This window comes from Centroberyx gerrardi, chromosome 2 (assembly GCF_048128805.1).
Source record: "Centroberyx gerrardi isolate f3 chromosome 2, fCenGer3.hap1.cur.20231027, whole genome shotgun sequence".
Lineage (NCBI taxonomy): Eukaryota > Metazoa > Chordata > Actinopteri > Beryciformes > Berycidae > Centroberyx > Centroberyx gerrardi.
The window spans coordinates 36,150,547-36,177,268 of record NC_135998.1 but is presented as its reverse complement, the minus strand read 5'-3'; the positions used below and the strand labels follow the sequence as shown (position 1 = coordinate 36,177,268).

The following is a 26,722-nucleotide window of genomic DNA, read 5'->3' as shown; positions in this document are numbered from 1 at the left end:
ATACACATACGATGTAATGATGATGTTTTGAACAGTGAGACAACATCTGCTGATCAAGGCGCTCACATTCTCTTCACCTTATTCTGATGTTTCAATGAGAGACCAGAGTTTGACTCCCAGCAGCCTCCACAAAATTCATCTTCGCGGTTCAGGGTCAGAATAAAATTCCCATGAAATTAAAAATAAAGGGCAATAAACATAGAGTAGATTTCACCCTGTTGGCATTTTTTTTGTTGAGTTGTCAAATATTGTGGTTTGCCTGCCGCCCCCCCGGCTGCTGTAGGGGATTCATCAGCCTCTGACCGGGGGAATCTTCTTCTCCAGTGCAGTGCATTCTGGGTGAGGAGAATGAATCAGTTTTTGATCAGAAAACAAGCGAGTACGCAGCCTGCAGCCAGAAGCAAATACAACCACACACACAAACCACCGCACCAACAAAACAACCACCAGTGTAGTAAAAACCTGAAGACCGCCTCCAGAAAGCAGCAACATGCCTCTAAAGATCAGATCGACCCTCTGAAACAACAGTGAGCGTCTGGATTTAATCCTCTTCTCCTCCCGGCACCAGGCGGAGCTGTGCGAGGCGCTGAGGCGGAGCGTGGCGGCTCTGCGGCGGGAGAAGGAGGCTCTGGCGGAGGAGCAGAGGCGCCACAGCACCCTGGGGTGCAGCATGGACGCCCTGGTGCAGGAGCGCTGCAAGGCCAACGAGAAGGACAAGTACCGCATGTTCATAGGTGGGAAATCCAGCTGCAGTCTGTGGATCCAGACCCTAAGGAGAGAGGTGCTGATAGTGGCTCAAGGTAGAAGAGGGGGAAACTTTGGGACCCCGACAGTAAATACACTTATAATGTGGCCAGTATTTTGTCACTGGTAAGTAAGTTACCAGTAGTTATCTAGTTATATTCTTGTCAGATAACCTGTATGTTAAAATGTGTTTAAAAGCTGCATGCTGTTCTAACATTAGGCTGCTACTAAGCTAACATTACTGAGCCAGTTCCTCTCTATAAAACAGATGAATTGTGTTCATGTGGGTCTCAGGATAGTTTGCTCTGTATTGACTGTCAGTCCAGGGTGCAAAAGTAATGAGAAATCTCACTGACTTGTTAGCTAAAGTAAGATAGTTAACTTAGCAACAATCCACTTTAATAACCAACGTCACGTCAGCGTCGCTCAAACTTATAGTCTGAAAAGCATAGCTGTATTTCAGATTTTTAAATATTAAGTGAAATTATTCAAGGTCAATTTATTATCTTACCTGGTGATTAAATTAAGTAGTGGTAAATCTCAAAGTATTTCACTTCAGGTCACTGTGTGGGATCATTTATCCAGCTTTATTGGAGTAACGAAAAAGGACATTGATGGAGGCCAATTAAGTTCATTTTTTCAATGTACATTTCCCTCTCTGTTGGAGGCAGTGCGCCGAAATAATTCTTTGACAGACTTGTCTACTCGAAAACAGGAAAAACCTTGTCAGGCTGTCCATATCTGAAAAGATTTCCTCCCATTCACCGCTTTTGCCGGTTTGTTAGATATTGTTTTCCCCCACGGTGGGCGTGGCTTTCGCAGTATGACGCGCTCCGCAGTGTCTCTATGGCAAAAATGAATGGGAAACGGCAGAATTCGAAGTGTCAGCTGTTGGCCTGGCGGAGCTCTGACCTCACAACAGCTCCATAATGATGAAGTCACTGACCTACACCACCCTATAAAAGAGGGAGTTTGACCGTTAGAGCTCAGTGCGACTTGAATGCCTGCACCAAACTCGTTTCGGAGACGTCGACGCACCAAGTTTCTCTACGGACAACGAAGTGAGTTAAGCTAACTCCCAACGCCGCTGCTACAAGCTCGCCTTACGGCCTCAGGGGCCGCCAACCATGCAGGTAAGTTGAATAATAACCGGCCTAACACCTCAGACTAGTACCAGCCCGTACGGACCCTGGTACTAACTGTGTTCATGTGCACCAGAGTCCATAACGAGCCGCTATTCTTTTCTGTCTGGAGACAGGCGGTGAGCCGCTGTGATCGAAACAGGACAAAAACGGACTCACCCAATGTCGGACGCAGTCCAGCTTGGCGATGTCAAAAGAAAACTTGAACGCCATGTTGCCTTTGAAAACAGAACTGGCTGTCAAACATGTGTAACCCTTTTCTTCTGTCTGCCGGCCCTCGCGCCCCTTGCACAGTCTCTGCGTTGTGTTGATTTGAAAGTATCCAGACTCCGGGGTGGACGGAGGGGGGAGACAGAGGTGCAGGAGGGAGACAGCAGGCCTGATGGAGGCAGAGCAGCTTTTCTGCATTAACAGCCTGTTTTCTCTCCGGCAGCGTCACACAGCAGACAGGCAGCCGCTCGTCTTGTAAAATCAAAACAGAACTGCTAAGTTTCTGAGACCAAACAACTTTACAAGACTCAAATAATGCTCAGTCGATATGAAACAATATCAATAGCCTACCAAGTAATAGCCTAATTAGCCTGCTAACATTTTATCATGTTAACCAATACTGTGTTTAGCTAGCTCAACCGTACAATACAACAAAGTGTCAAATTCGGCTTCAATTTTCAAACAATAATCCTCTCTGTTGTATAAACACATTTACAACAACCATAGTATATAAAAACATAACAAGGACGGGCAATCTAACACATTTAAATATCGATTGTTGCGGACGAATATTAGATAGCACTGAAAACAGACCTGGCTCTACGGTGGCTACGGAGGAACAAAAGAGTCAAAACTACGGCAACTCAACAGGACGAAACACAAAAAGTGCAAGAACGCCCTCTACTGGCGATTAAGTATTACTCACTTCCTTCCATATGGAAAAAGCAATTGATTTTGCAAACGTGCAACAGAATGACAGTGTGATGAGTTGGTGGATAGGGTTTTTTTCCTCACGTGTGTAATGATTGTCGTGGTATTTTTAAACATTGTTTTTAATTACAGTCCCACTAAATGATACAACCGTAATAATTCATAGCGTAAGAGTTAATATTGATAGGTATTCATTTTAAACATTCATTATTATTATTATTATTATTGTACATTTTTAATAGAAATATAGGTTATTAAATGGACTTTTCTCATTTTCATAGTGGCTGCTGCACTAAATACATTGCATAGCTCTACATTGCATTGTATATAGATCTATAATGCGTCAACTACTATGAAAACGACGAAATTCAATTCTATGAAATATATTAGTATTGACTCTGCTCTGTCAGGGCCTGTTGTCTGTGTGTGTCTCCCTTCAGGTCCTGGTGGGCGGAGTCACCATTAGTGCCACTGATTGACACACCACATGGTTTTGGTGTGGGTTTGTTGTTGTTTTGTTAAAAAATTTGATTACTTTCTACACGTGCGTCTCCCTTTCTTGTCATGGCCGGGCCATCACAGTATTAAAATAAATACCTATCAAGTTTGACACTTTAACCCTGAATTATTATCATGGTTGTATCTCAGTGGGGCTCAAATATAAAATGTAAAAGGTTATGTAATTACCATCATCACACATGTTGAGAGAGACAAAACTATTCTCTAAATCATCACACTCTCATTCCATTGCATGTTTGTAAAATCAATTGCTTTTTCAAGTTGACAGTCAATTCTACGGCTGCTTTTCAAGTCCAACATAGCAGTGAACTTTTATTTTGAGACTCCAAGAAACATCACACAGAATCACCAACATCACAGAATCACTTCCTGGTCTTTAGTGGCAACATTTGAATGGAAATAGTTTGGAGATTTTAAGCCTGAATTTCTATATTAAGAGATGGTCGGCAGCAATGTGCACACTATTGACAAGTAATAATCTGTAGTCGTTCTGTTGAGAGACACAGTTGTTTCTGTTCTATTTTGATCATAGCGATGAGTGTGCCTCTTACGATGCATAATGTGATATAATACTAACGTTGTTTTCTGTCTTTCAGATTTTAATATCTGAAGAGAATCCGCCGGACCAACTGGGACCACAGATGTGCACGATGCACCTGCCTCGGATGGAGCCGGAGCTGCTCCGCTCAGCGATCCAGCCATTCCTAGAGGAAGTGACCACAAAGCAGTGGGGGCTGTTGTCAGTCGGACACACTGACAGTGCGACGAGGATTGCGCTGGCCAACATGTGCATGGACGTCGTTCAGACGGTCGCCGAAGCCACCCTGGCATCTGCGCTGCCTTTGGCTGCCAGATACACCGGCGACGATGACAACATTTCGCTGCTGCCTCAGGTGGGGTCCAGGACCCCTTCTCCCCCGGCGTCTCAGGCTTCACACATCATGGAGTCCTGCGTCACCGTGTCTGAGGACCTCATCCACGCCAGCCTGGGGGACTCCCTCCTGCGCTGCTTTGCTGACCTCATGAGGATCAGGGCCCAGGCGTCTCTCAACTCGGTGAAACTGACCGAGCTGGTTGTGAGAGAGGTTGCACTGAGGGTCAACTCTGTGCTAGCTGCGGTCAGCCAGGCCCCTTTTTTGGAGTCTGATAAGAAGCTTGTTGTTTCTGACAGTGGCTGCATCTCTTGCACAAGTGCACTACGCGATATGGTGGTCCACGTCGCCACCATATTGATGAGGTCCGTGACTCGACTCATGGGCCGGTGCACACGACAAAAGTGTTGGCAGCCCAAAAGTGACGACCGTGCCGGTACGATTTCCTCAGTCAACGTCCAGGACAGAGCGGTGCCAGCGCTGTTCTGTCTGTTGGCTCCAAGCAAGGATTCCCGCTCCTCATCCACTTCTTCTGTGCAGCCAGAATGTACGGAGAAACTGACATTTAACAGCTTTGTCACAACAACAATTGAGGCTGTGAGTGAAATCCTTGTTGATCGGGCTAGAGGAAGCACTGTGACGCTCGGCTCGGCTACTGATAGTACAGCTGAGATCAAATCTGCTGTGCAGTCATACGGCACCTCTGCGGGTGTGTATGCTGCAGCATCTGACATTGTCAAAACAATTGTTGAAGACCAGCAGATCTGTCAGATGATGGCCACAGGTAAGAAAACGAGTGGGAGAATTTTCACATTCACTTCCCACTTGTCAAATTCAGTGGCGACTAAGCTGAAGGGTTTTTTTGACTCGTCAGCTTCACAAGAAATTGCTCTCGGTGACTACCAAAGATGCCGAAGAAGCTTTTTGAACTTTGCCGAAGCTTACATCAGTCACATGGTGGAGAAACTTAAGGAAGACCGTGCCATGTCTTGCAGCATGTCAATGCGTCATGGTTCTCCGAATTCATGGGACTCAGTTTCTCTACCAGGTGATTTATGTGAGTCTTCCAATGCCTCACTCACTACCAAGGTCTCTGCTCCTATCAGCAGGACCCCAGTCAGTGATAACAGTGAGGACTGTCCTTGTGACAACATGCAGGCTGTCAGTGACAAAGCTGACAGTCTGGTGGACATGATATTCCAGGATAGAGAGCAGGCAGCACAAAGCGACAACTGTGCATCATCTATCTGCAGAAGGATGGAGAATATCATCTCCAATGGCGAGCTCAGCAGATATTCAGAAGAGCTCACCAACAGCATCTATCAACACGTGATGGGTGGACAGACCTATCCACTTCCCATAACGGCAGTGGGACAGAGTCTGTCTGACACCGTTTTTGTTGAGTTAAAAGGGGAAGCCACTGACTCATGCCGTTCACTGCTTTATGCAAAGACAGAGGCTGCAGTCATGGGTTTCTTACAGAGGGCCGCCATCTGGTTCACCGTGGAGTCACCAAACCAAACTCCACGCGTTGACACCAATATTCCATGCTCAAACATGGCAGCTGATCACCCTTATGACCGGGTGTCTATTGCACTATATGACATTGAGCATCTGTTCTCAAAGATGCCGACCGGTCATGTAGTTGATAACTTGTCAGCAACTCCAGAAGACAGTTCTGAGAGTTGTACACCCGTCTCAACAGACGACTCTGGATATGAAGGGATGAGTTCGGACCTAGCGTCTCTGCCTAGTCCTTCGGGCTCTCTTTCATCCTGTTCACTACCTCGCCATCTATGTAGTGATAGTGCCTCAACTGAGTCAGCTGTTTCTGCCACAGCCACTTCTCAGCCAGCAGTGATGTCCGAGAATGGCACGAAGTACTGCCGCTTTGTTTCTAAGCTGCTTGTGAGGATTCTAGCGCATACCGCTTTCACCGGCCAGACACCGCTGTCCCGTGAAGAATTCAATGACATGATAAAATGTCTGTCAGAGAAGACAGTGGCAGAACTTGATCGCATAAGGAGCATTACCAGCCCCAACTCTTTCAGTAAGAAAAAGATCCGCAGGGCTGTGTTCAGCGAACTTAGTCAGCAGTTTGGCTCCGATGAGGCGATGCACAAGGCCGTGGCACATCGGGATCCGGTTTTCAACAATGCTGTTGTCAAGGCCTTGACAGCTCAGCTGCAGATATATCCTTCTCCCAGGGCAGAGAAGGAATCATCTGAATGTTATTTACTGAGAGGACTGAGAAGGCTCCGCTGCAAATTGAAGAAGACCAGAAAATGCAGCAGTGATACTCCAAACTGTGGCCAAGAGAAACCAGTCTCTGACAAAGAAAATGTCAGCAGCTCTCCCAGGACTGATTCCCCTAAGACTGGAAGAAGATTCTTCAATTTCCTGAGAAGAGACAAAAAGCACTGCTGCAAACCAAAGAAGGACAAAGAAAGCAGCAGTGATGCTCCAAACTGTGGCCAAGTGCCTCCAAAGAAGCCGAAGCATCCCATCGTCCGCTTCTTCTCATCTGTGACCAGATGTTTCACCATATAACTTGAACATCTTGAAGAAAACACTTCTCTAGGTTTTCTCATTGTAACCTAATAAAAAATGTGCATGTTCTCTCCATGTTTGTAGTACTTGTAATTAGTCAGATTTAACTCAAGTCAGAGTACTTGTGTAGAAAATAAGTCAAGTGGAGGTAAAGGTCTGATTTGACCACAAGGTGGCAACAAATAACCATCACCGGTTCGGCAGTATTTAACAAGTGTTGCAGTTTTTAAGAATGCCAAAAACTGAATTTTCAGGCTACAAATGAAACAGTTTTTACTGTGTGATTCTGAACTACAGCTGCAATTTGGCTCTATCTCAATGAAGCATCATTTAGAAAACTTCAGTTCTGTCTTTTTTGCTTAGGTTAAAACAAATGGTCTGGTAGCTGGTTGATTGAGTTTTGTGTTTTAATATACTAATACCAGTGTATACAGTACTAATGCAAGAAGTTGAATCAAAAGCGGTATTTGATTGTGTAAAACTACACCCTATAGCCTCTGCCTCTCAAATGATGTCTTTTGGCAAAAGAAGAAAATGCAGGAACTTTGTGGTGAAAGAAAACTGATTTTGGGGTGAAAGTTAGAGTTTAATGATGTAGGTCTCTCTGTGAGTCTGCATGTCAGCAGACTTTTCTGAGGAACATGCCCACAATTCACAGTTTGTGACGTTAATACAGATATATTATGCATCCCAATAGAAAAAGAAAAAAACATAATTCGGGAAAAATAAGACAAGAGCTACGTGTAGAATAATTATGGAATTGATAATTGTATGCAAATGTCATGAAAAAAAGGGGGAAGGGTTCTTTTTAAGGAACTCTGAACAAATAAACCAATCTGTAGATGGTTCACTTGATAAACGCTGAGGACACCTAAATGAAGAAATAGAGGCTGAGAGGAATGTCTTTGATGTACACAACTTATTATTCTTAGAGCTCGTTTCTGAAGACGGTATATGGGCTCAAGTTTGGTCTGATGAGTACTAGCCCAAGCTATATTACAGTAATTAATATACGGATAAACCATAGAATAATATAACATAGTGGCTACCTTAGTGCTGATCAAGTGACGGGTTTTGCATAGTATACCAAAACTCTTGGCCATTTTCGTAGTTATGGCCATGATATGAGGTTTCCAAGATAAGGATTCATCAAGCAGAACGCCAAGGAATCGTGTGGAACGCACATCAGTTATGGAGATGTTATTGATTACAATTTTAGACGAGGAGTTAAAAATCCCTGATGTAAAACCAAAAAAGATGAAGCTTGTTTTTTTAATATTAAGTGATAATTTGTTGGATTTAAACCAAATAGACAGCTTACTAAGTTCTTCATTTAACACCTTAATAATGGTGTCAGGATCTTTATGCGAATTTGTCTGATTCATTGGGGAGGTCATTGATATATATCAAAAATAACAAGGGCCCAAGAATTGAGCCTTGTGGTACGCCGCAGAGTATGGGAAGAAAAGGAGAATTTGTTCCATTATAGGATACAAACTGCTGTCTATCTTTAAGGTAACTTGTAAACCAGAGCAGTGCATTATTTTTTACTCCAAGATGTGAGAGCTTCTGAAGAAGAATATGATTGACTGTGTCAAATGCCTTTGATAAGTCTAAAAAAATACCTATGGTGTTTTCCTTTCTATCTCTAGCTTTATATATTTCATTAATTAGATGTGTAAGTGCCATATATGTTGAATGTCTTTTTCTAAACCCATACTGATGTGTATATATAATATTGTACTTATTAAGATGTTCGATTAATCTTTGATAGACAAGCTTTTCAAGTATTTTTGATATAGCAGGCAGGATGGAGATGGGTCTATAATGATTGAAGACGGCTGGGTCATCATCTTTATAAATAGGAATAATCTTGGCTATTTTAAGTTCAAGAGGAACAATTCCCTTTTCCAATGAGAGATTGAAAATGTGAGATAGAGGTTTCACAATGTACTCATGAATGGATATCAGTAGTTTACTGTCAATGTTATCATAACCTGGAGAAGAATCTTTTAGATTGATTAAGACCTCCCGAACCTCATCTTCCGTAACCGGTAAGAAATGAAAATGGTCATTGATTGGAGAATTCATAAACTGAAGAGGACTATGATTACTAGGTGGAATCTTGGAGGCCAAAGTTGGACCAACTTCTGAGAAAAAGCTATTAAACTTGTTAGCAATTAATTGTGGATCAGTAATAAGAACCCCATCAACCTTAAATTCATTAGGTAACTGCTTGTATTTATTTTGTTTGTTGAGGATACAGTTAATTGTTCTCCAAAGAAGGGTCATGTCATTTTTGTGTTTAGATAATTCTACGTTGTAGTAATGGTTTTTAGCTCCTCTGATAATATGGTTTAATTTATTTCTATAATTTTTAAATTGGACAAGATTAAATGGAGTGGGCCTGAGAAGATATTTTTTGTACAGTCTATGTTTATAATTCAAGGATTTCATGATGGGTGAAGTTATCCACGGTTTGATCAGTTTATGATGAGGTTTGGGACGTCACCCCAGGGTGCGAGCAAAGCACGCGCCTCTGAGCTCTGCATCGGGGACGAGCGCCCTGCTTCCTCTGCTGCTCCGTCTGTCTGTCAGCTGTGTTCCTACAGTCCGGCTTCGCTTTTATTAAAATATGAAGTATTTTACATGAGTAGCCCACCGGTATTTAATATGTACAGATAAGAACAGATCACCGAAAACAGAGGTTTGGGATTAGGTGTGTTTCTGTGCTTGTTCATGACGTATGTTCGGAACCGCATACTAACGTACTGCCTACTACATACTCAATGAGTATGTACTGCATACTGCCTACTAAATGATTTAAATTATGAAATTAAGTATGCCATTACCAGCAGACTGTTCACACTGAAGTATACAGCCAAGTATCCCAGAATGCATTTCGCACCAGCCGGCAGCGATAGCAGGGATTTTAAAGTCGAGGTGAAACGGCATTTCGAGAGTATCTAACTTCCGTATCGTGACGTATTTCCGAGTGAAACAGGAAAGACAGGCGGGACGTAACGTTGGGAGGAATTTGATTTGAACGTTGAAAAGTGGGCGTGTCATAACACCCGAAGACACACCGAAGTACCGTGCTGTTGCTAGCTAGCTAACTAATGAATCTTAGCTCTGTGCGCTAAAAGTTGAAGATTGATTGATGGGTGGATGTCATGATATTATTGGTTGAAATTGGTTATGGGCATGCTTACGTAAGCACACGGCATATTTTGTTTTACAGGAAGAAAACATGATTGAATTTTGATATAAGAATACAAAGAAATTGATTTTTTTGTATTTTTTTTGGCATATATTGTTAAATAGGTGCACAGTATGACCGGGGATGTGATCTAAAAGGGTTAAAAAGGCATTTTTCATTTCATCTCGACTTTAAAGCAGGCTAAAAGCTGTTGTAATTTTGGCTCTACGACTGTTAATATGTCACTTTATTAAGTTTTAATATTTTTTCAGGCGAGAAAGTAACCATGTAGATTCCCAATATGTGGTCAGTTTATCCAAATAACGCCTGTTTGTAAATCTGCTGCAATGTTTTCGGAGATTTAAAGGAAAACAAACCCGGCCAGTACATACAATTCCAACAACAATAAAGATACGTTCATTATGAATATAAACCCCGTCATTCGAATATTATTTGACCACATACAAGCCGTATTATAGTTTGGTTACTCACATTTGTACGCGCTCTGTCGCTGGCTGGTGCCAGGACCGTCTGCCTCACAGTCCGCCATTCCGCAGTCTGAAGAGACGCAATGCATTTTGGGGCGGTTGAGTTTGTCCAGTAAGCTCACGCCGCATACTCAGAAATTCTTGCTAATCTAGTATACATCCGGGCATTTCTCGCGTACACAAAATTCACATACTATGCAGTTGGAACGCACTACATACTCAATTTCACGTCATACTTAGTATGAATAGTACGTTAGTATGCGGTTCCGAACACATACAGACATGGAGATGTAGACAGCAAGCTAACTATTAGCCTTGTTTTTAGCGTATTCGACATGTATTCCACAGGTCTGTCTGGCGAACCCAACTAGTCATGCCATTCATCACTTTTGTATTACGTTGTGAATTAACTTTATGTTCTTTTAATTTTTTTAAATAAACGATTTTAAATAACTTGCCCTGTACACGATTTCTAATTCAGTTTCATGACAGTATTGTATGGTGCTGTGTGGTTAACCTGCCTGCATAGTGACTGTGAGTCTAGCTGCCAGTCAGAGTTGCACTGTGTTTCTAAACAGAAGTGTGTGGCCGCTGTGTAGGGAAGTGAACCAGGTCGACATTTAGTTTTGACAGATAAACTGACTGTACATCTTGTCAAACTACCATGGCAAAGTGCTGTAAATGCTTGAACAAGGATACAGAGCCAACTCATGATTTTCATTACCTAGTTCTGCTAAGTAACTCAAATAAAATAGCAAGGAACTGAAGCTGCATTTAAATGTCAGAATGTAAAGTCAGATTCGATTGGATTAATTAAGAGTACGCCTGTTTGAGTCGAAGATAACAGCTCCATCTTGTACATAACTTTCTAAATCCTCTTACAAAAGTTGAATAGGTTATTTACAAATAAAAAACTAAATTAGATCTACATGTTGACGCTGAATGAACATTAAGAATTGAGGGGCAGACAAATATGAACTTTTAACTCTCTACTCTGCTCTCACAGCCGCCCCTCCTCCACCAAACTGTCCGTTCCCTCGCTCCGGACCTGCAGCTGCTCGCTCCCGACCTGCAGCTGCTCGCTCCGGACCTGCTCACTTGATGACGAGAGCGCGGCAGGGCTCGCTCGTGGGCGCGTTACTTCTGGCGGGGGTACGTAAGCAGACACTACTGCGCACGCACCGTGGGCCGCACATCATGAAAGTAAACCAGGAAGAAAAAAACTTTTTTCGCGTACGCGCTGGGTGAGCAGCTTACGTTCAAATGAATGGGCGGCCATTTTTCCATTCATCCTCCAGTTAATATAGAACCTCCTTGGTCTGAACAGATCTCTCCACTGAACTGACCCACGTGTGCAACAGTACAACAACTCCCACATCTGAACAGTTTCAGATGTAAACAAACAAATGGAGCTAGCCAATGTTAGTATAGCTGCAGTTTAATATATAAGTCTGTTGTTTTGATCAGCTGAAGAAGAAAAGCGTGGATGAGATGTGTCGACTCATCAATGAGTGGACAAGAGTCAAAGACGCTACGTTTAATTCTTTCAAATGGATTTTAAATGCATATAGTGCCGATAACAACTGTTAACCAGAATCAATAGCATTATGTAAGATAATCCGTGCAAAACTAAATTTATGAAGTTGTACTGCCAAATATATCAGTGTAAGATGCACTGTAGCGTGAATTATATTAAACTGCAGCTAACCAACGTTGGCTAGCTGCCTAGCTAACCTAGCTAACTGTGACCAAATATCTCAAGTAAATCTTATTCACTAACAGTACTTGGTGTTCCACTGACGAGTTGGAAATGTCCGATGCAAGTCATATTAACACTCATATAGTTGTTTACACTTTATTAAGTTACAGCAACAGTATTACACTCTCTTCAGTACGACTGAACGGCAGTCAGCAGGTAGCGCATTGATCGGAACAACTGCTAAAGCAAAGCATTATGGGAAGGGATAAAATTCTCTATAACTCTCTAAAAACAGGAGAAAACAGAATAGTCAAACCAAAGACTCCCACCCCTACGAACATGTGACTGCTACTGTGGGAGGTGTTTACAGAGGTGCAAGGTCATCAATTTCTGCACACAAGTCACTTTAGCTAGGCTACAACTAATGCTGACCTCACACCAGACGATATTTGAAGCGATTTTTTATTTAGTCAGAATAAAATCACGCTCCCTTCACCACAATCATTAGGTGGAAAACTCAGTCGGAGCATCTTAATGCAGTCTTTCTCTTTTTCTCGTCTTGACCAAAATCAAACATGTTTAATATTATCTTAAGTCTTTAGTCTTGGCTCAAAAGGTGTGCGATGGTCAACGAAGCGATTTATAATGTTACACTGTCAACAGCCAATAGGAGCGTTGTCTTCGGCTGACATCAGCACCTGTACTGGCAGGTGAGCAGGCTCTACAGACACACAGAGGAGGAAACACGGCGATGCCTCCGGGTCAGTTGGACCGTCGTCTGGAGGAGAAACTGGTGGAGAGAACGAGTTTATCCCTCTCTCTGTGTTGTGTGTGTGGTTTGCTGTATGTGTGTGTGTGTGTGTGTGTGTGTGTGGATGGTGGAGGAGGGGGATGTTGTAGCTTCATTCACACTCTAACATCATAGTCCAGTATCAATGTCCTTAACGTATTATTATCGTATAGGTAACGTATTCTCATTTTTCACTATGAATTTGTCTACTGAATCTATAGTGTCTATATAGTACCAACTGAACACAGAACCTTTTCACTAAGTGTCTTTTCTATCCAATGATACGGCTTCATTACTGTTGGGATTGGAACATTGTAATGTTATGGATTTTAACATTGTATTTATTCATTTATTGATAATGGGATGTCACAATCTGCTTCGGCAACGCTTGTTTGTATTCAACTCATGCCAATAAAGCTCATTTTGAATTGACCTGATGACTTTAATAAAAAATAGTTAGTCATTTGTGACTTTGATGTGCGTTTTGATCAGTTGGTTTGGAGAAAACTGATGGGTTTCAGTTTCCATGACGACGTTGATTTACAGACATTTTCATCTTTATGGTATGATAGAGAGAGAGAGAGAGAGTCAACTAGTAGGACATCAATTTAGCAAGAGGAAGACAGGCACATGAAAATATAGTCAGAAAATAAACTCAAAATATAAACAGGAAATGCTTTATTAATAAATAATATTTTATTCACGTCATTAGAGACAGTGAGACAGAGAGTGTGATAGGTAATCAAACTGACGGTACGTAACGTAACGAGTGTTTTCACTCAGGCTGTCCATCAGTTTTCTGTCCATCAGTTTTCTGTCCATCAGTTTTCTGTCCATCAGTGTTTCAGCAGTCAGGTGGAATATAAGATGTAAAGTGCGTCCAACAGGACAGAAAATCCCTTTGTGCTGAAAACAGGAATAATGAAGACAGCGCTTCTCTCAGGGACGTGTGTCAAAGTTTGAAGCGTTTCTATTGGTCAAGAGAGAAGTAACTAATTACTCTTCTTACTGAAATTGAGCTTTTTCATGTAAATGAACTCAGACATTTTACTTCTACTTAAGTATGTTTTGACTCAAGTATTGTTCTTTGCTACATTTTAAATGACATCTATTACAAAGTCAAAATGTTGTCACTCACAGTGAATGGGCAGTCAGCTGAGAAGAGCAGAGTGATCGGACTTTATTATTTTTATTTTCCCCCAATATAAATAATCTAGTTGAACTGTGTTCTCTCATCATTATAGATTTGCCTGGGAACGATCACAGATAACAACGTTCTCTTTTCTAAAACTGAACTCAGTAACTGATATAGCTCATTTAAAATATAATATAATATAATATAATATATATTTTACACAGTAACTGTATTTCCAAGTACAGCAGATGAGCAGGAATTTGTCTTGGTGATGTTGGTCCATTTCTGTGCAGTATAATGTAAAGTGTGTGTGAATAATAGCAGGGGTGGAAAATACCAAAAGATCCTGTAAGTATTTTAAATAGGCTACTTCTTACTTTTACCAATTACACTGGTAATTATACTTCAACTTAAGTAAAATTTCAACTTCAACCTGAGCGGGATATTTTGGTATTTTCCACCCCTGCTGTACTCACACACACTTTACAGTGTACATAAATGGAGCAACATCCCCAAGACAGACTGCTGCACTTTGGAACTGTGAAAAGGCACCAAGTCAAATTCACACAGAAAAGGCAAAGGCCAAAGAAAGATTGTTAATTTATCATTCTGAAACGAATGTGCATTTAAATATGCTGTCAATCAAAGCTGGTGGTAAAATCAACTGCTGATGCTTCTAAATATTTCCTCAGTAACTGACAATATAAATGTAAAACACTGAATACGGATTTTATGAACATTAAACAATATTTACATGCATAGATTTTAAAAGGAGATGGATTGCAGATATAAACTTTAAATAATCACTCCGAATGACGGCTGGTTACCTGTAGAGTAGAAAAAACTCACCGGTATTTAAATCAATATTCCACTTAGTTTTAACATGGAGGTTATTATGAAAACCAGAATATAATCTACTGACCAAGATGAGATGCAGCTGGACCAGTTTGTAGAGTTTGAATGAGGCGAAAGATTTCATAGAAGCAACACAAAGCCCTACTGATGTTTTGTTACTTGAAACTTTTAGATTTCTTAGTGAGATTTAAGAATCAAATTAGTGAAATAAACATGAACGGCGGGTCAGACGGCGCTCTGGACACTGGGGATGAAGGTGAATTTGTTTACATTTTTCTCACAGCCTACCGGTCCAGTCCTGCTGATCAGAGTTTTGGTGTCTGAGGCTCTCTGGAGAATCCAGCAGAACAACAGTCACAAGGTCAAAGACGCAGCAGTGACCTTGAAGACTCGTGCGTGAAGCCGGCTGCTTCCTCGTGTTTCTGCAACACGGTGAGTCAAACGTCTACAGACCGCTGAATGCTACAACTCCTCCGACACGCTGTGGATCGTCTCGATTATCTTCTTCTTCAGTTTCTTCACCTTGTCTGGCGGCGTCTCGTTCAGACACTCCTCAACGTACTTTAAGAACCCGGCGTGCGGCGAGACCGTCGCGCTCTGACAAAAACTCCTCATAAAATCCAGCGCCTCGCTGCCGGCGGGCGGCGCCGAGCGGCTCGGCCGCTTGCGTCCCGAAACCTTGAGGTCGGCGTGAGAGGAGGACGTGGAGGGGGAGGAGGAGGGGGAGGAGAGCTGGGAGGCGGGGGGGGTCGGGGAGGGCGGGGCCTCGTGGCTCCGCGGCGCGACGTTTAGCTTGGCGTCCGTTTGGCTGGCGTGGCCGGCGGCGGAGGCCGGGTAGTGCAGGGAGGAAGGAGGCGCTTGGTTGCCCAGCTCGAGGAGGCCGTCCGCCTGCGGTTGGTGGAAGCGGAGGTCGTCGGGGTCGTCGGCGCCGTCGTCCTCGTCGCAGGAGTCGCACAGGAACATCAGCTGGCGGTAGTGCTTCCACTTGGGCAGGTAGAAGTCCTCCGAGCCGCACGTCTTGTTGGAGCTCACCGCCTTGTGCTCGCGCTGGAAGATGGTGCGCAGGTTCCTGAACTTCGTCTTTATGTCTTCCACTGAAAAATTCAGAATAGAGAACATGTGAGCCTCCACGCATTAATGCAGGGCGATGAAAACATGTAGAATACACTATCAGATCTGTCACAATATCTCAGATCACTGAGCAGATTTTAATGAATTAAGGAATGATGCATCTCTCTCTCTGTTGTGGCATTTTTAAAATGACACTGATTGGCCCAAAGGAGGTTTGTCATGTGACATGCATCTCAGACATCACTGATTGGATTTTCCTGATACTTGGATGATGGGAATGAAGGATCTTACATGGCATTTTGAAAATGACACGGATCAACCCAGAAACACGCTACAATTACAGGTCAAAACATATTTGTTAGACATATTTGTTACTCATTGGCTTGTTGTTGTTTTTGGGGTGAGATGTTTTCATAAGCCATCTGGGGTCACACACATGTATGACACATGTGGCTTATTGGGCTACTAGTGTTGTCACAATAACCCAAATTTTGATACTACTTTGATACCGTTGCTTAAGATTTAATTGAATGCAGAATGTTATAAACGTTCGATAGTTTGACCGAATGCGTTCTGCAAGCTGACAAACCATTTGAGCGTCACCAGAGGGCGAAACCTGCAGAGTGGGATAGTTAAGAGGAGGAGGAGGACGGGAACAGACGGAGCGTTACGCCTCCTTCACAAGTCATTAATTCCACTGGAGGATGTTTTGACGGACAGTGATGGAGTAGCGCCCCTAGTGGCCGCAGCTCTGCTGGCCAGCGGATGACGGACGCTTTAGATTTTCCTAAACTCTGCGTTGTTACCGGAGCGTCGAAATAGCCGGAAGAGACAAAAAGTTAGTTCTGAGAGGCGGTTTAGTTCATTTTCATATCTATTTATCTGACATCTCAGATAAATGACCACTCAAGGAAATCACTGATCCTTCTCTCTCTCCTGCACTGCTCAGCATAAACAAAACAAACCAGTAGACTATATGATGCTAAACACCAATCTGGTCATTTAACTGCAGTGAAATCTGCTCCCATGCTGCAGCTCGGTCGCGACAGCTACCAGCAGCAGGGTCATAAAGGTATGTACCAAGTACCAAGCTTTCCTCCATGTTTGTTTTTCGTTGTAACTTCCGTCGGACCGAGCCTGCCGGCACGTCTCTCTGGGGGCGGAGACTGTGTTGAGGATGACGCTACGCTAAAACAACGGAGGAAGCTGTGAACGCAGCGTCAGTCTGGATCCTGACAGCCAAACAGCACCAGACAGTTCACCAGGTCTTGAACTGGATCCCAGTTCACCTAAACTGGTTCACAAACTGGTGCAAGGTGGAACAAAGTGCGGTAACAGAAGTAACTTTGTTCTGTGGCATTGCTTGACATTGTTTTCCTTGCTTGCCGTGGTAAAGCAATATCAAATTTTGAGATATTACACTTGGCGTTGGTATCGAAGTCAAACCTGTCGTGTCGTGACTCGTGACACTAGTGTAAATTCCGTGGTGAAACCTAATTAGTCCAGCTGGTCCGATATCCAATATCATGTAACATTCTTCTTCCTTATGTATCGTTTTATTTCCTTTGCATTGTTTCATCCTTGTGTTATACTGTCTTATATGGCATTATATAATATTCTATGTAATATGAGCTGTTTACTGTCCTTTCTAGATTTCTCTTGCTTCCCTTGTTTTATTTATTTTATGTTATTACATCATACTAGTCCATACCCGGGGATGCGCGCGCCACAACTCTTGCCAAAAAGGCGCATAAACAGCGTAAATTTGGGAAAATGGAAAAATCAGCTTCGTCAGTCCCTGCCTATGCCAATGCTCAATGCCCATGTGCAGTTTCAGATCGATTGGCCGACCCGTTGAGGAGCAAAATGGATGCGGACGGACGGACGGATGGACAGAGTTTTCCTCATTTTATAGTAGGATTATATGTGCTGTGCGTTGTGTTATTGTTCTTTTAATTTATCTTCTGTAAAGTGTGTTGGGACTTCTGCACTTTAAATGGCTTGACTGGCCAGCACAGTGACCTGTGAAGGGGGCGGGCTGGCTGTCAGACAGCAGGCGGCTCAGCGTCTCCATGGTGCTCTGCCTCAGCTGCCGGTTCCTGTAGCTCTCTGACTTGTGGTTCCACAGGCAGCTGTGCTCTGAAACGACACCACTTCTGTTACTGTTATTTATCTCTGTTATTACCACAATACATTCACTTCAGTATCAATCTTCAATATGTCCGTTTGATTTAAAAGTTGCCAATATTTACCATCGCTTCTTATTAATACCATAATTCATTCGTTCGTTCACTTAGCACTCGTCAATAGTTTCCACTTACCGGAGTAGAACGATATGAGCTCCCGCACTTTGGCCTCGGTCCAGTGGCAGCGGGCGTCGGCGCTCAGCCTGGCGTCCGGCTGAACGGGACTCGATGCAGAGAAATTCAGAGGCGAAGGGTTCGGAGTCCCGGAGCTGGGTTTGGTGTCCAGCCACACCGACCCGGACGGAGACACGGGCAGGGCGGAGGGGGCGACCTGGCCGGCGAGTTTAAGCCCGTCCGGGGTCGCTGAGAGGAAGAGGCGGTACGGAGCGGCGGCGTTCGCTTTAGAGTCGTACTGGCCGGAGACGGAGGGAGAACAGGTGAAGCCGGAGGGAGCGGAGCAGCTGGACATGGTGCTGGTTTGGCCGGTGCCGGAGGGGAAGCTGCTCAGGCCGTTAGAGTTCACCTGGTTTCCACGTTCCAGATCTTTCTCTCCCTGTGAAAGCAGGACCTGCAGGTCTTCGGAGCCGTCGTCCTCGTCGCAGGACTCGCAGAGGAACAGCAGCTGCTGGTAGTGTTTCCACTTGGAGACGTAGACTCTGTCGGAGCCGGACAGGCTGGCGGTCACTGCCTTGTATTCACGGTTAAACACGGTCCGAAGGTTCTTGAACTTGCTCTTTATGTCTTCCACTGCAAAACCACAACAGAGGAGTCACTGTGCAGGAATACTCATGCAGTATATCTTGGCCTCCTGTCTCAGATTTGTGATGTTTGTTGTGTGTTGTTGTTTTTCTCAGCGGTCCTGCTCAGTAAAGCCTCTTGTTGTGACAAACCTGTTTGTTAAGAGCGCTTCACAAATCCATTTGACTTGACCCTGGTTTGGTTTCTATATTTTCAAAACTGCCAATCTGCTTGAAACGGCTTAAACAGAAACATTTTGAATTTTAGCCTGTTAAACGCTTATTATGGGGAAAAAGGTTTCCATATATATGTCTGTATCATATCTTTAGCATTCCTCATCTAAAACAATGGCTACTGCTGATGCTAATGCTTCATAACAAGACACTTTTGGATTGACAGAAGTTCAGAAATACAGATTTCCTCCACACTGTGATATGTGTGGTAAAGAAAAATAACTTACATACTTATATGCTAACGCTATACGTGTATACTGTATGATTCTGCTAGTATCATAATTACCCGTAAATGTTTAACCTGGGGGTCGGGACCCTCTGGGTGTCTAGGCCTCCTCTAACCAATGAAACAACCTGAAAAGGGAAAATCATTTTTGGTGCAACCTGAGACCAGGGCCAGGAGGGGCCGGGAGGGGCCAGGAGGGGCCAGGAGGGGCCGGGAGGGGTCAGGAGGCACCAAGAGGATTTAAGAGTCACGAACCAAAAGGTTTGAGAACCACTGAGCTAAAATCCTGTGACCTGAGGCAGTTTACGTCTGGGTAGCTCCGGTGGGAGTTGAACCCCCGACCCCCCCGGCAGCGTTAGTGCCTTGCTGACCCCAACAGAAGCAGAGTGTTTACCTGAGAAAGGCACCGGCTGCTGTTCAGACAGCTGGCTCCTCAGAGTCTCCAGGGTCCTCAGTCTGAGCTGCCGGTTGTTGTGGTTTTCACACTTCTTGTTCCACAGACAGCTGTGATCTGAGCAGAGCAACAGACAGACAGACAGCTGTGATCTGAGCAGAGCGACAGACAGACAGACAGCTGTGATCTGAGCAGAGCAACAGACAGACAGACAGCTGTGATCTGAGCAGAACGACAGACAGACAGACAGCTGTGATCTGAGCAGAGCAACAGACAGACAGCTGTGATCTGAGCAGAGCAACAGACAGACAGACAGCTGTGATCTGAGCAGAGCGACAGACAGACAGACAGCTGTGATCTGAGCAGAACAACAGACAGACAGCTGTGATCTGAGCAGAGCAACAGACAGACAGACAGCTGTGATCTGAGCAGAGCGACAGACAGACAGACAGCTGTGATCTGAGCAGAACAACAGACAGACAGCTGTGATCTGAGCAGAGCAACAGACAGACAGACAGCTGTGATCTGAGCAGAACGACAGACAGACAGACAGCTGTGATCTGAGCAGAGCAACAGACAGACAGACAGCTGTGATCTGAGCAGAGCAACAGACAGACAGCTGTGATCTGAGCAGAACAACAGACAGACAGACAGCTGTGATCTGAGCAGAACAACAGACAGACAGCTGTGATCTGAGCAGAACAACAGACAGACAGCTGTGATCTGAATTTCATAAATATTCACCAATATATTCTGAAAACTATAATTCCATTTCCACCTGCACTGGTTGACCAAACTGGTTCCAGGAGTGAAACCTGGAACCAGTTTCCTGACCGAGCCGACAGTCCGGACCCTTCTGTAAGAGCTAAACTCTTATCTTAAGATAAGACAGGATTTTTTCCTCATTGCAGTTAGGAAGTGTGATTCTGTAACATCAAATACCCTAAATATCATCCTGATCTGAGATCAAATAGATTTTCAGACTTAGGAAATTATCTATAAAAAAACTTGTGTTGTCATTGTAAGAATCCAATATTCTCGATATAATATTCTTCTACTACGGAAACCAAAACTCAGACGGCACCGTTTTGTCTTTCAGTACCGATCCCTACATAAAACATTTCAAAGTTCACTGAGTTCTGAAATTGGTGCAACGCCCCTTTAATGAAAAACACTATCTGCAGACACAGTGTGCTCACCAGAATAAAACGATATCAGCGCACGCTCCTTCTCCTCCGTCCAGTAACATTTCCCCATGGTGTTGGAGGAGGAGGAGGAGGAGGAGGGTGAGGAGGTGGAGGTGGAGGTGGAGGGGAGGAAGGAGATGATCAGACCGGGGCCGGCGAGGACGGGCTGGCTCTCCAGCTTCAGCGGCTCCTCCTGTGAGACCGCTGAATGAGGCGGCAGCGGCGGCGGCGGCGGCGGCGGCGGCTGGGGGTCGTCTGGACTTTCCTCCTGGTCCCAGCAGTTCTGCAGGAACATCAGCTGCTGGTAGTGTTTCCACTGGGACACGAAGACGTCGTCGCACCCGGACGCCCTGCTGGCCTTCACCATTTTGTACTGACGCTGAAACGTGGTGCGAAGGTTCTTGAACTTATTCTTAATGTCTTCCACTGGAAAAAAGAAAAGAGAGAGAGAGAGAGATGTTGGGCCGTGATCAGACAGGACGATTTTTTCAGTGCTAAGAGAGAGAGAGCAGGAGGTCAGAGGGCGCAAGGAGCGCTACATCAGTGGTTCTCAACGTGGGGTCCGGGGACCACCAGGGGTCCGTGGCACTCTGCCAGGGGGTCCGTGAAAAGCTTTCAGATTCATTCATTTAAATTATCCTGATATAAAAAAAAAGTTGTTTTTTTTTGTTGTTTTTTTTACAAAAGGCTTCATAGTTCAACGAATAATATTTTATTTTTTAAATCTAAAATAGTTCATAGATTACGTTCTAATCTAACGAATCTATAAATTTAAAAGTCAAGCACGTCACCCGTTACCGTGGAAACAACAATAACCGGTACGTCGGTCAGAGCGTGCCTCCGGCTGCTAGCGTGCTACGAAGATGGACAGATTTTTAAAACGACCGGTTACGGCTACAAATGAAGTAAATGAAAAACAAAAAAACAAAAGTAAGGAAATACGATGAGGAGTATCTCCAATATGGATTTATTGAAGTGGAAGGGAGGCCGAAATGTCTTATACGCCTGCGGTGTCTTGCCAATGAGGCGATGAAGCCAGATTGAAGAGGCGCCTCGAGACCAAGCATCCAGATGATGTAAAAAAAGAGCGGTCTGTTTCTGAGAGGAAGGGCGAGGAAGGGCGAGGAAGGGCGAGGAAGGGCGAGGACTGCCAGCAATAACAGATGCTGACAAAGTGGTTTGTGATTGTAGCGATGTTGCAGATGTTTTGCAATCTACTGGATACATACAGGATGTTGCAATGCAGGCATGTGTTCAGTTTGTTATAGCCTGCATTTATTTTATGATTAGACTTTTATCAATCATTACGTATGAACTAAGAGTGAAACACTTTATCTTGATATGTGTGTGTGTGTGTGTGTGTGTGTATGTTCTGAAATGCACTACAAATTAGCACTTTTCTCTTGATTTCCCTTCGATATTTTGTTTAGGTACAGTGTTACTTGCAGCTAATTGATTGATTGTTTTATGGGTATTCTGTGTTGAGATGGTGCAAATATTTTTAATACATATCTAATATCTTTCTAATACATTTCTCTTGTGTTGTTCTTTCACATGACTAAGACTACAGAAGTGTAAAAAATAGGCTACGTCAGATTATTCCCAGGGACATACATGTCAAGTCAAGTCAATTCAATTTTTCATCAATCAAAAATTACAAATCAGAATGAGGGGGTCCCCGGTATATTCTCTATCTTGTAAGGGGTCCTTGGCTGAAAAACAATTGAGAACCTCTGCTTTAGGGGGTTCCAGGGGGTCCCCAGCAAACTGATGAATTATTAAACTTCAGCATTATTTAATTTACAAGAAGTTAACACAGTTAGAGAATGTAGAAGAAAGACTGTTTTGATCATAGTTTCTCTGTTATCTCTCTACCTGCAATACAGACAGTCATGGGATTCTGGACAAAATCAAATCTGACAATAAAAATATTCTCAGATTTGGCTCATCAAATGGGGGTCTGTGGCTCTAATGTGGACTAAATTAGGGTCCTTGATATGAAAAAGGTTGAGAATCACTGGTCTACATCATTGTAGTTGCTCTGCAGCTAGCTAACGCTAGTTAGATCACCTGAAGCAACAAAGGGGACGATGCTGAAAATAAAAACGGACAAGAAGACGTCAGCGATCGTCTTGACAGAGGATGAGGAGACTTTCTGAACCGGAGGATGAAGATAAAGTGAACGTTACTCACTAGAAAACTGTAAGAGGCTGCGACTTCCCTCCAGGCTGAAAATGTTTCAGTTTGACACTGACGTAATGCACAGCGCAACTAAAGACAGATTCTGCCCTCCACAGGAGGTCAGAGGTCAGAGGTCAGAGAGCAGCATCCCCAGTAGGGATTCAGTGTCTTGCTCCAGGACACTTCAGCAGCATGGAGGTTTGAACCTACAGCAACACAGCTGGAGGAACGGGATGCGATGGAGCAGCTGGAGCTTGAAGAGTTGGATGACGTCATGATCGCCCCTATGATCGACCAATCAGAGTGCGCGACTCGGCGTAGACTCAGACCTACAGACACTTTTCAACCACAGACAGGCCTACAGTATGTGTCAAATAGCGTCAGTTTACTGCAGAGATGCTGTTTTCATTAGAGTACTGAACACTGAGGCCCAGGTGAGGCCCAGGTGAGGCCCAGGTGAGGCCCAGGTGAGGCCCAGGTGAGGCCAGGTGAGGCCCAGGTGAGGCCCAGGTGTGCTGTGGACGGACGTTACCTGTGAACGGAGCAGGCGGGTGCTGCGCTGACAGGAGGATCCTCAGGTGCTCCAGAGTTTTCCACCTCAGCTGCCGGTTCTTGTAGCTCTCCGACTTGTGGTTCCACAGACAGCTGTGCTCTGAAACGAGACGACAGACCCGGGGTAGGAGACTCTGAGCGGCGGCGGGCTCCCGACGCTCTGACCGCCGGACAGACAGACGCACAAACACTCAGATCATTCACTCCTGCAGCGCCGCAGCCCGCCGCGCCGCAGACACACTCTCAGCGTTCACCAGGGCGTCCAGCAACAAGAGGACGAGTTCACACTGAGATTTAGATTTGGTTTTTTTTCTAGCTGGCCGTACGGCTTTCAGTTCGTTGAGGTTCTTTGGCATTTACAGTGAAATAAAACTTATTCTGGACCAGCTGGCAGCAGGTCTGCTGATAAAACAGATTCATCCGTCCAGTCAGTGATGGAGTTCAGTGGGAAATAAGAAGTGTGTTAATTACACAAATCAGTCTCCACAGACTGCAGACTGTGTATATTATCAATGATGTGGCGGTTAATAAAAATGATGATAACTTTCACCTGCAGTCATGATCATAAAGAAATCAACCACCAATATGAGCTAAAATCAATTATATTTACAGGAAAACATTATAATTATTACTATTATTATTATTAATAATAATAATAATAATAATAATAATAAACTGTATTTATATAGCACCTTTCTTAAACAGATTTTACGAGCTGCTTTACAAAATAAATGACCCTACCTTCATCATAAGGCAAACAGCCACCAATACAAAAAAAAAAAAAATTCGTTTCAGAAAATCAAAAAACATTTTATTGATTTATTTATCATTTTAAAGACCCTATCTTTATCATAAGCCATTCAGCCACCAATATAAAAAAAGCGATCATATTTTCAGAAAAAAATAATTAAAGACCCTATATTTATCATAAAACAAACAGCCACCAATATATAGAAAAATCAGTTTCAGAAAAAACATTATTTGTGCCTTTTTTTCCCGATAAAACAAAAACAAAAACAAAAGACCCCACCGTCATAACTCTGTCAGCTGACAGGTATGATGTGCTGACTTCATGTCACAGATGTTGCTGTCGCCTGTACCGGACAGGCAGTGAAAAGCTCCATAAACTGACTTTCTGCGGGTTTACTCTGCACATCTAGTTATTTACAAAGTTTAATATCCAGGCGGCTGACAGGTTTATAAAAAGAAAATAAATCTTAAACTCGTTGTTGATGCTTTTCGGAGAATAACTTCGGTCCGGTTGCTAATCGCCATTGCTGGTTATCTCTCGCTATATTGCCCATTGCTAACGGCCGCTGGCAGCGAGCAACGGTTGCCCTAAATGTTGCAGCATCTGCCGACGCGGCAACAAAAACACGAACTTTAACAGTTTAGCGGGAAAAACGCCGCCGACTGCTCGACTTACTGGAGAAGAAGGCGATGAGCGCGCGCTCCTTGTCCTCCGTCCAGAACCTGTCCGCTGCCAGGCTGAAGGAGCACACCGCCATGTTTGTTGCAGCTCGGCTCTCCTCCCTGCCGCGGCGGCACAGGTCACATGACCCGGGAGCCAGGCTCGGATTGGATCATCCCCGACCAATAACCCGCATTGCCCGGTAGAGGTCGCTGTTGATTTAGCCTTCGTTTTTTACAGTGAGGAAGCGGTTGCCCAATTTCAACACAGAAGTGCTGAACAAAACAATCAGAAACATTTTTCAAACACTTTGATGAATCTTTACCTGAATAACCCCTCTGCACTTTGACTGCTTATTATTATTTTTGCTCATTTATTATTTATGATACTTTTTCATATTTCTGTATCTTGTATCAAAGTTATTATATTGTTGTTGTTGTTTTTGTACTTGTTATTTCTCCCTTATCCTAATCCACTACCTTATCACAGTGGATTTTCTGTTGTGTTTTTCATACTGCCTGATGTTGTCTCATTGGAAATCAATAAAAAAACAACAAAATTTTTTTTTCAACTTTTCATTCTATTCAATTCTATTCCATTCTGATTTGATTTGAAAACAGAATCAAAACAAACAGATTAACAGCTTCATTAGACCAGACAAAGAGTCAGTACAGAAAGTGGTGCAATAAAACGGGGAAAACAAAGAGTTTATAGAGGCTGAAGAGGCCGAGTCCTGAGGGAACAGCAACAGTTGGTTTGTTTTTCCCAGCCAAGGCTTCTGCTGCTCAGCCGGTGTGGAGACAGTCCGGTTCAGAGGGTTTCTGTTGGGACTCATGAGCCAGATCAGACAGATGTGTTGAACATGCCTCAATAACAACTAGAGGTGTGACCAAGTCGACTTGCTCGAGTCCCGAGTCAGTCTCAAGTCTTGAAGCACAAGTCTCAAGTCAAGTCCCAAGTCTAAATGTAGATTACCAAGTCAAGTCCAAGTCATTAATGTCAAGTCTCAAGTCCAAGTCATCATAAAAGTCACTCTGGCTCCTCAGGGAGTGAAAGCATCTTCATACAGGCTATTGTTTTTCTTCATAAACAACAATCCTGTAAACCTTTGTCACACTTCAAACATTTCCACTTCATATGATCGAGTGTTAAATTGTCTCTGAGTATCTTTACAGACCTCCATCTGCTCTTTTCTTATTATATTCTGGTTCTCTATCCTGTATTATTTTACTATCTGCTGCTGCTTTCCCCACAAGCATCAATAAAGAACCCAAACCTGGTAGACACATAGAATGTCATCGTCATCATCATCCTCGTCATCCTCATCATCATCATCACCATCATCATCATCATCATCGTCATCATCATCCTCCTCCTCTACAATGTTGCAGAACTCAGATTCATAGCTGTGGAGTAAAGTCTCTTATTTTCAGAACATGTTTCTAGTTCATGTTCAACACTCATTTGACGTCTTTTTCAATACAACACGTGTCAATAACAACATATTGTTTATTGGCACAACGATGTTATTAACATGCGTTGTAATGAAAAGTAACACATACGTGTGTCTCCCCATGCTAGAGACCCGAGTCTGAAAATGACGCGTCACTGGTCATTAACGTCCTGAAT

At 43.6% G+C, this 26,722-nt stretch overlaps 1 protein-coding gene across 1 annotated transcript; it reads right to left on the bottom strand.

Annotated features, from left to right (window-relative positions):
• Positions 1-15,376: 15,376 nt before the first annotated feature.
• Positions 15,377-18,640, bottom strand: LOC144539932 (uncharacterized). The gene is made up of 3 exons (XM_078286281.1): positions 18,307-18,640; positions 18,008-18,124; positions 15,377-16,008 (listed from the first exon to the last, which is right to left on the bottom strand). The coding sequence occupies exons 1-3, from the start codon at positions 18,638-18,640 to the stop codon at positions 15,377-15,379; spliced, it is 1,083 nt and encodes a 360-aa protein (XP_078142407.1).
• Between the last annotated feature and the right edge of the window lie 8,082 nt (positions 18,641-26,722).

Coding starts and splice junctions, on each gene's coding strand:
- LOC144539932 (XM_078286281.1), bottom strand. CDS start 18,640: ATGTCCAGCTGCTCCGCTCCCTCCGGCTTCACCTGTTCTCCCTCCGTC. Junction 18,125..18,306: donor GCTCATATCGTTCTACTCCG/GTAAGTGGAAAC, acceptor GTGTCGTTTCAG/AGCACAGCTGCCTGTGGAAC. Junction 16,009..18,007: donor CCAGCCCGCCCCCTTCACAG/GTCACTGTGCTG, acceptor TGAATTTTTCAG/TGGAAGACATAAAGACGAAG.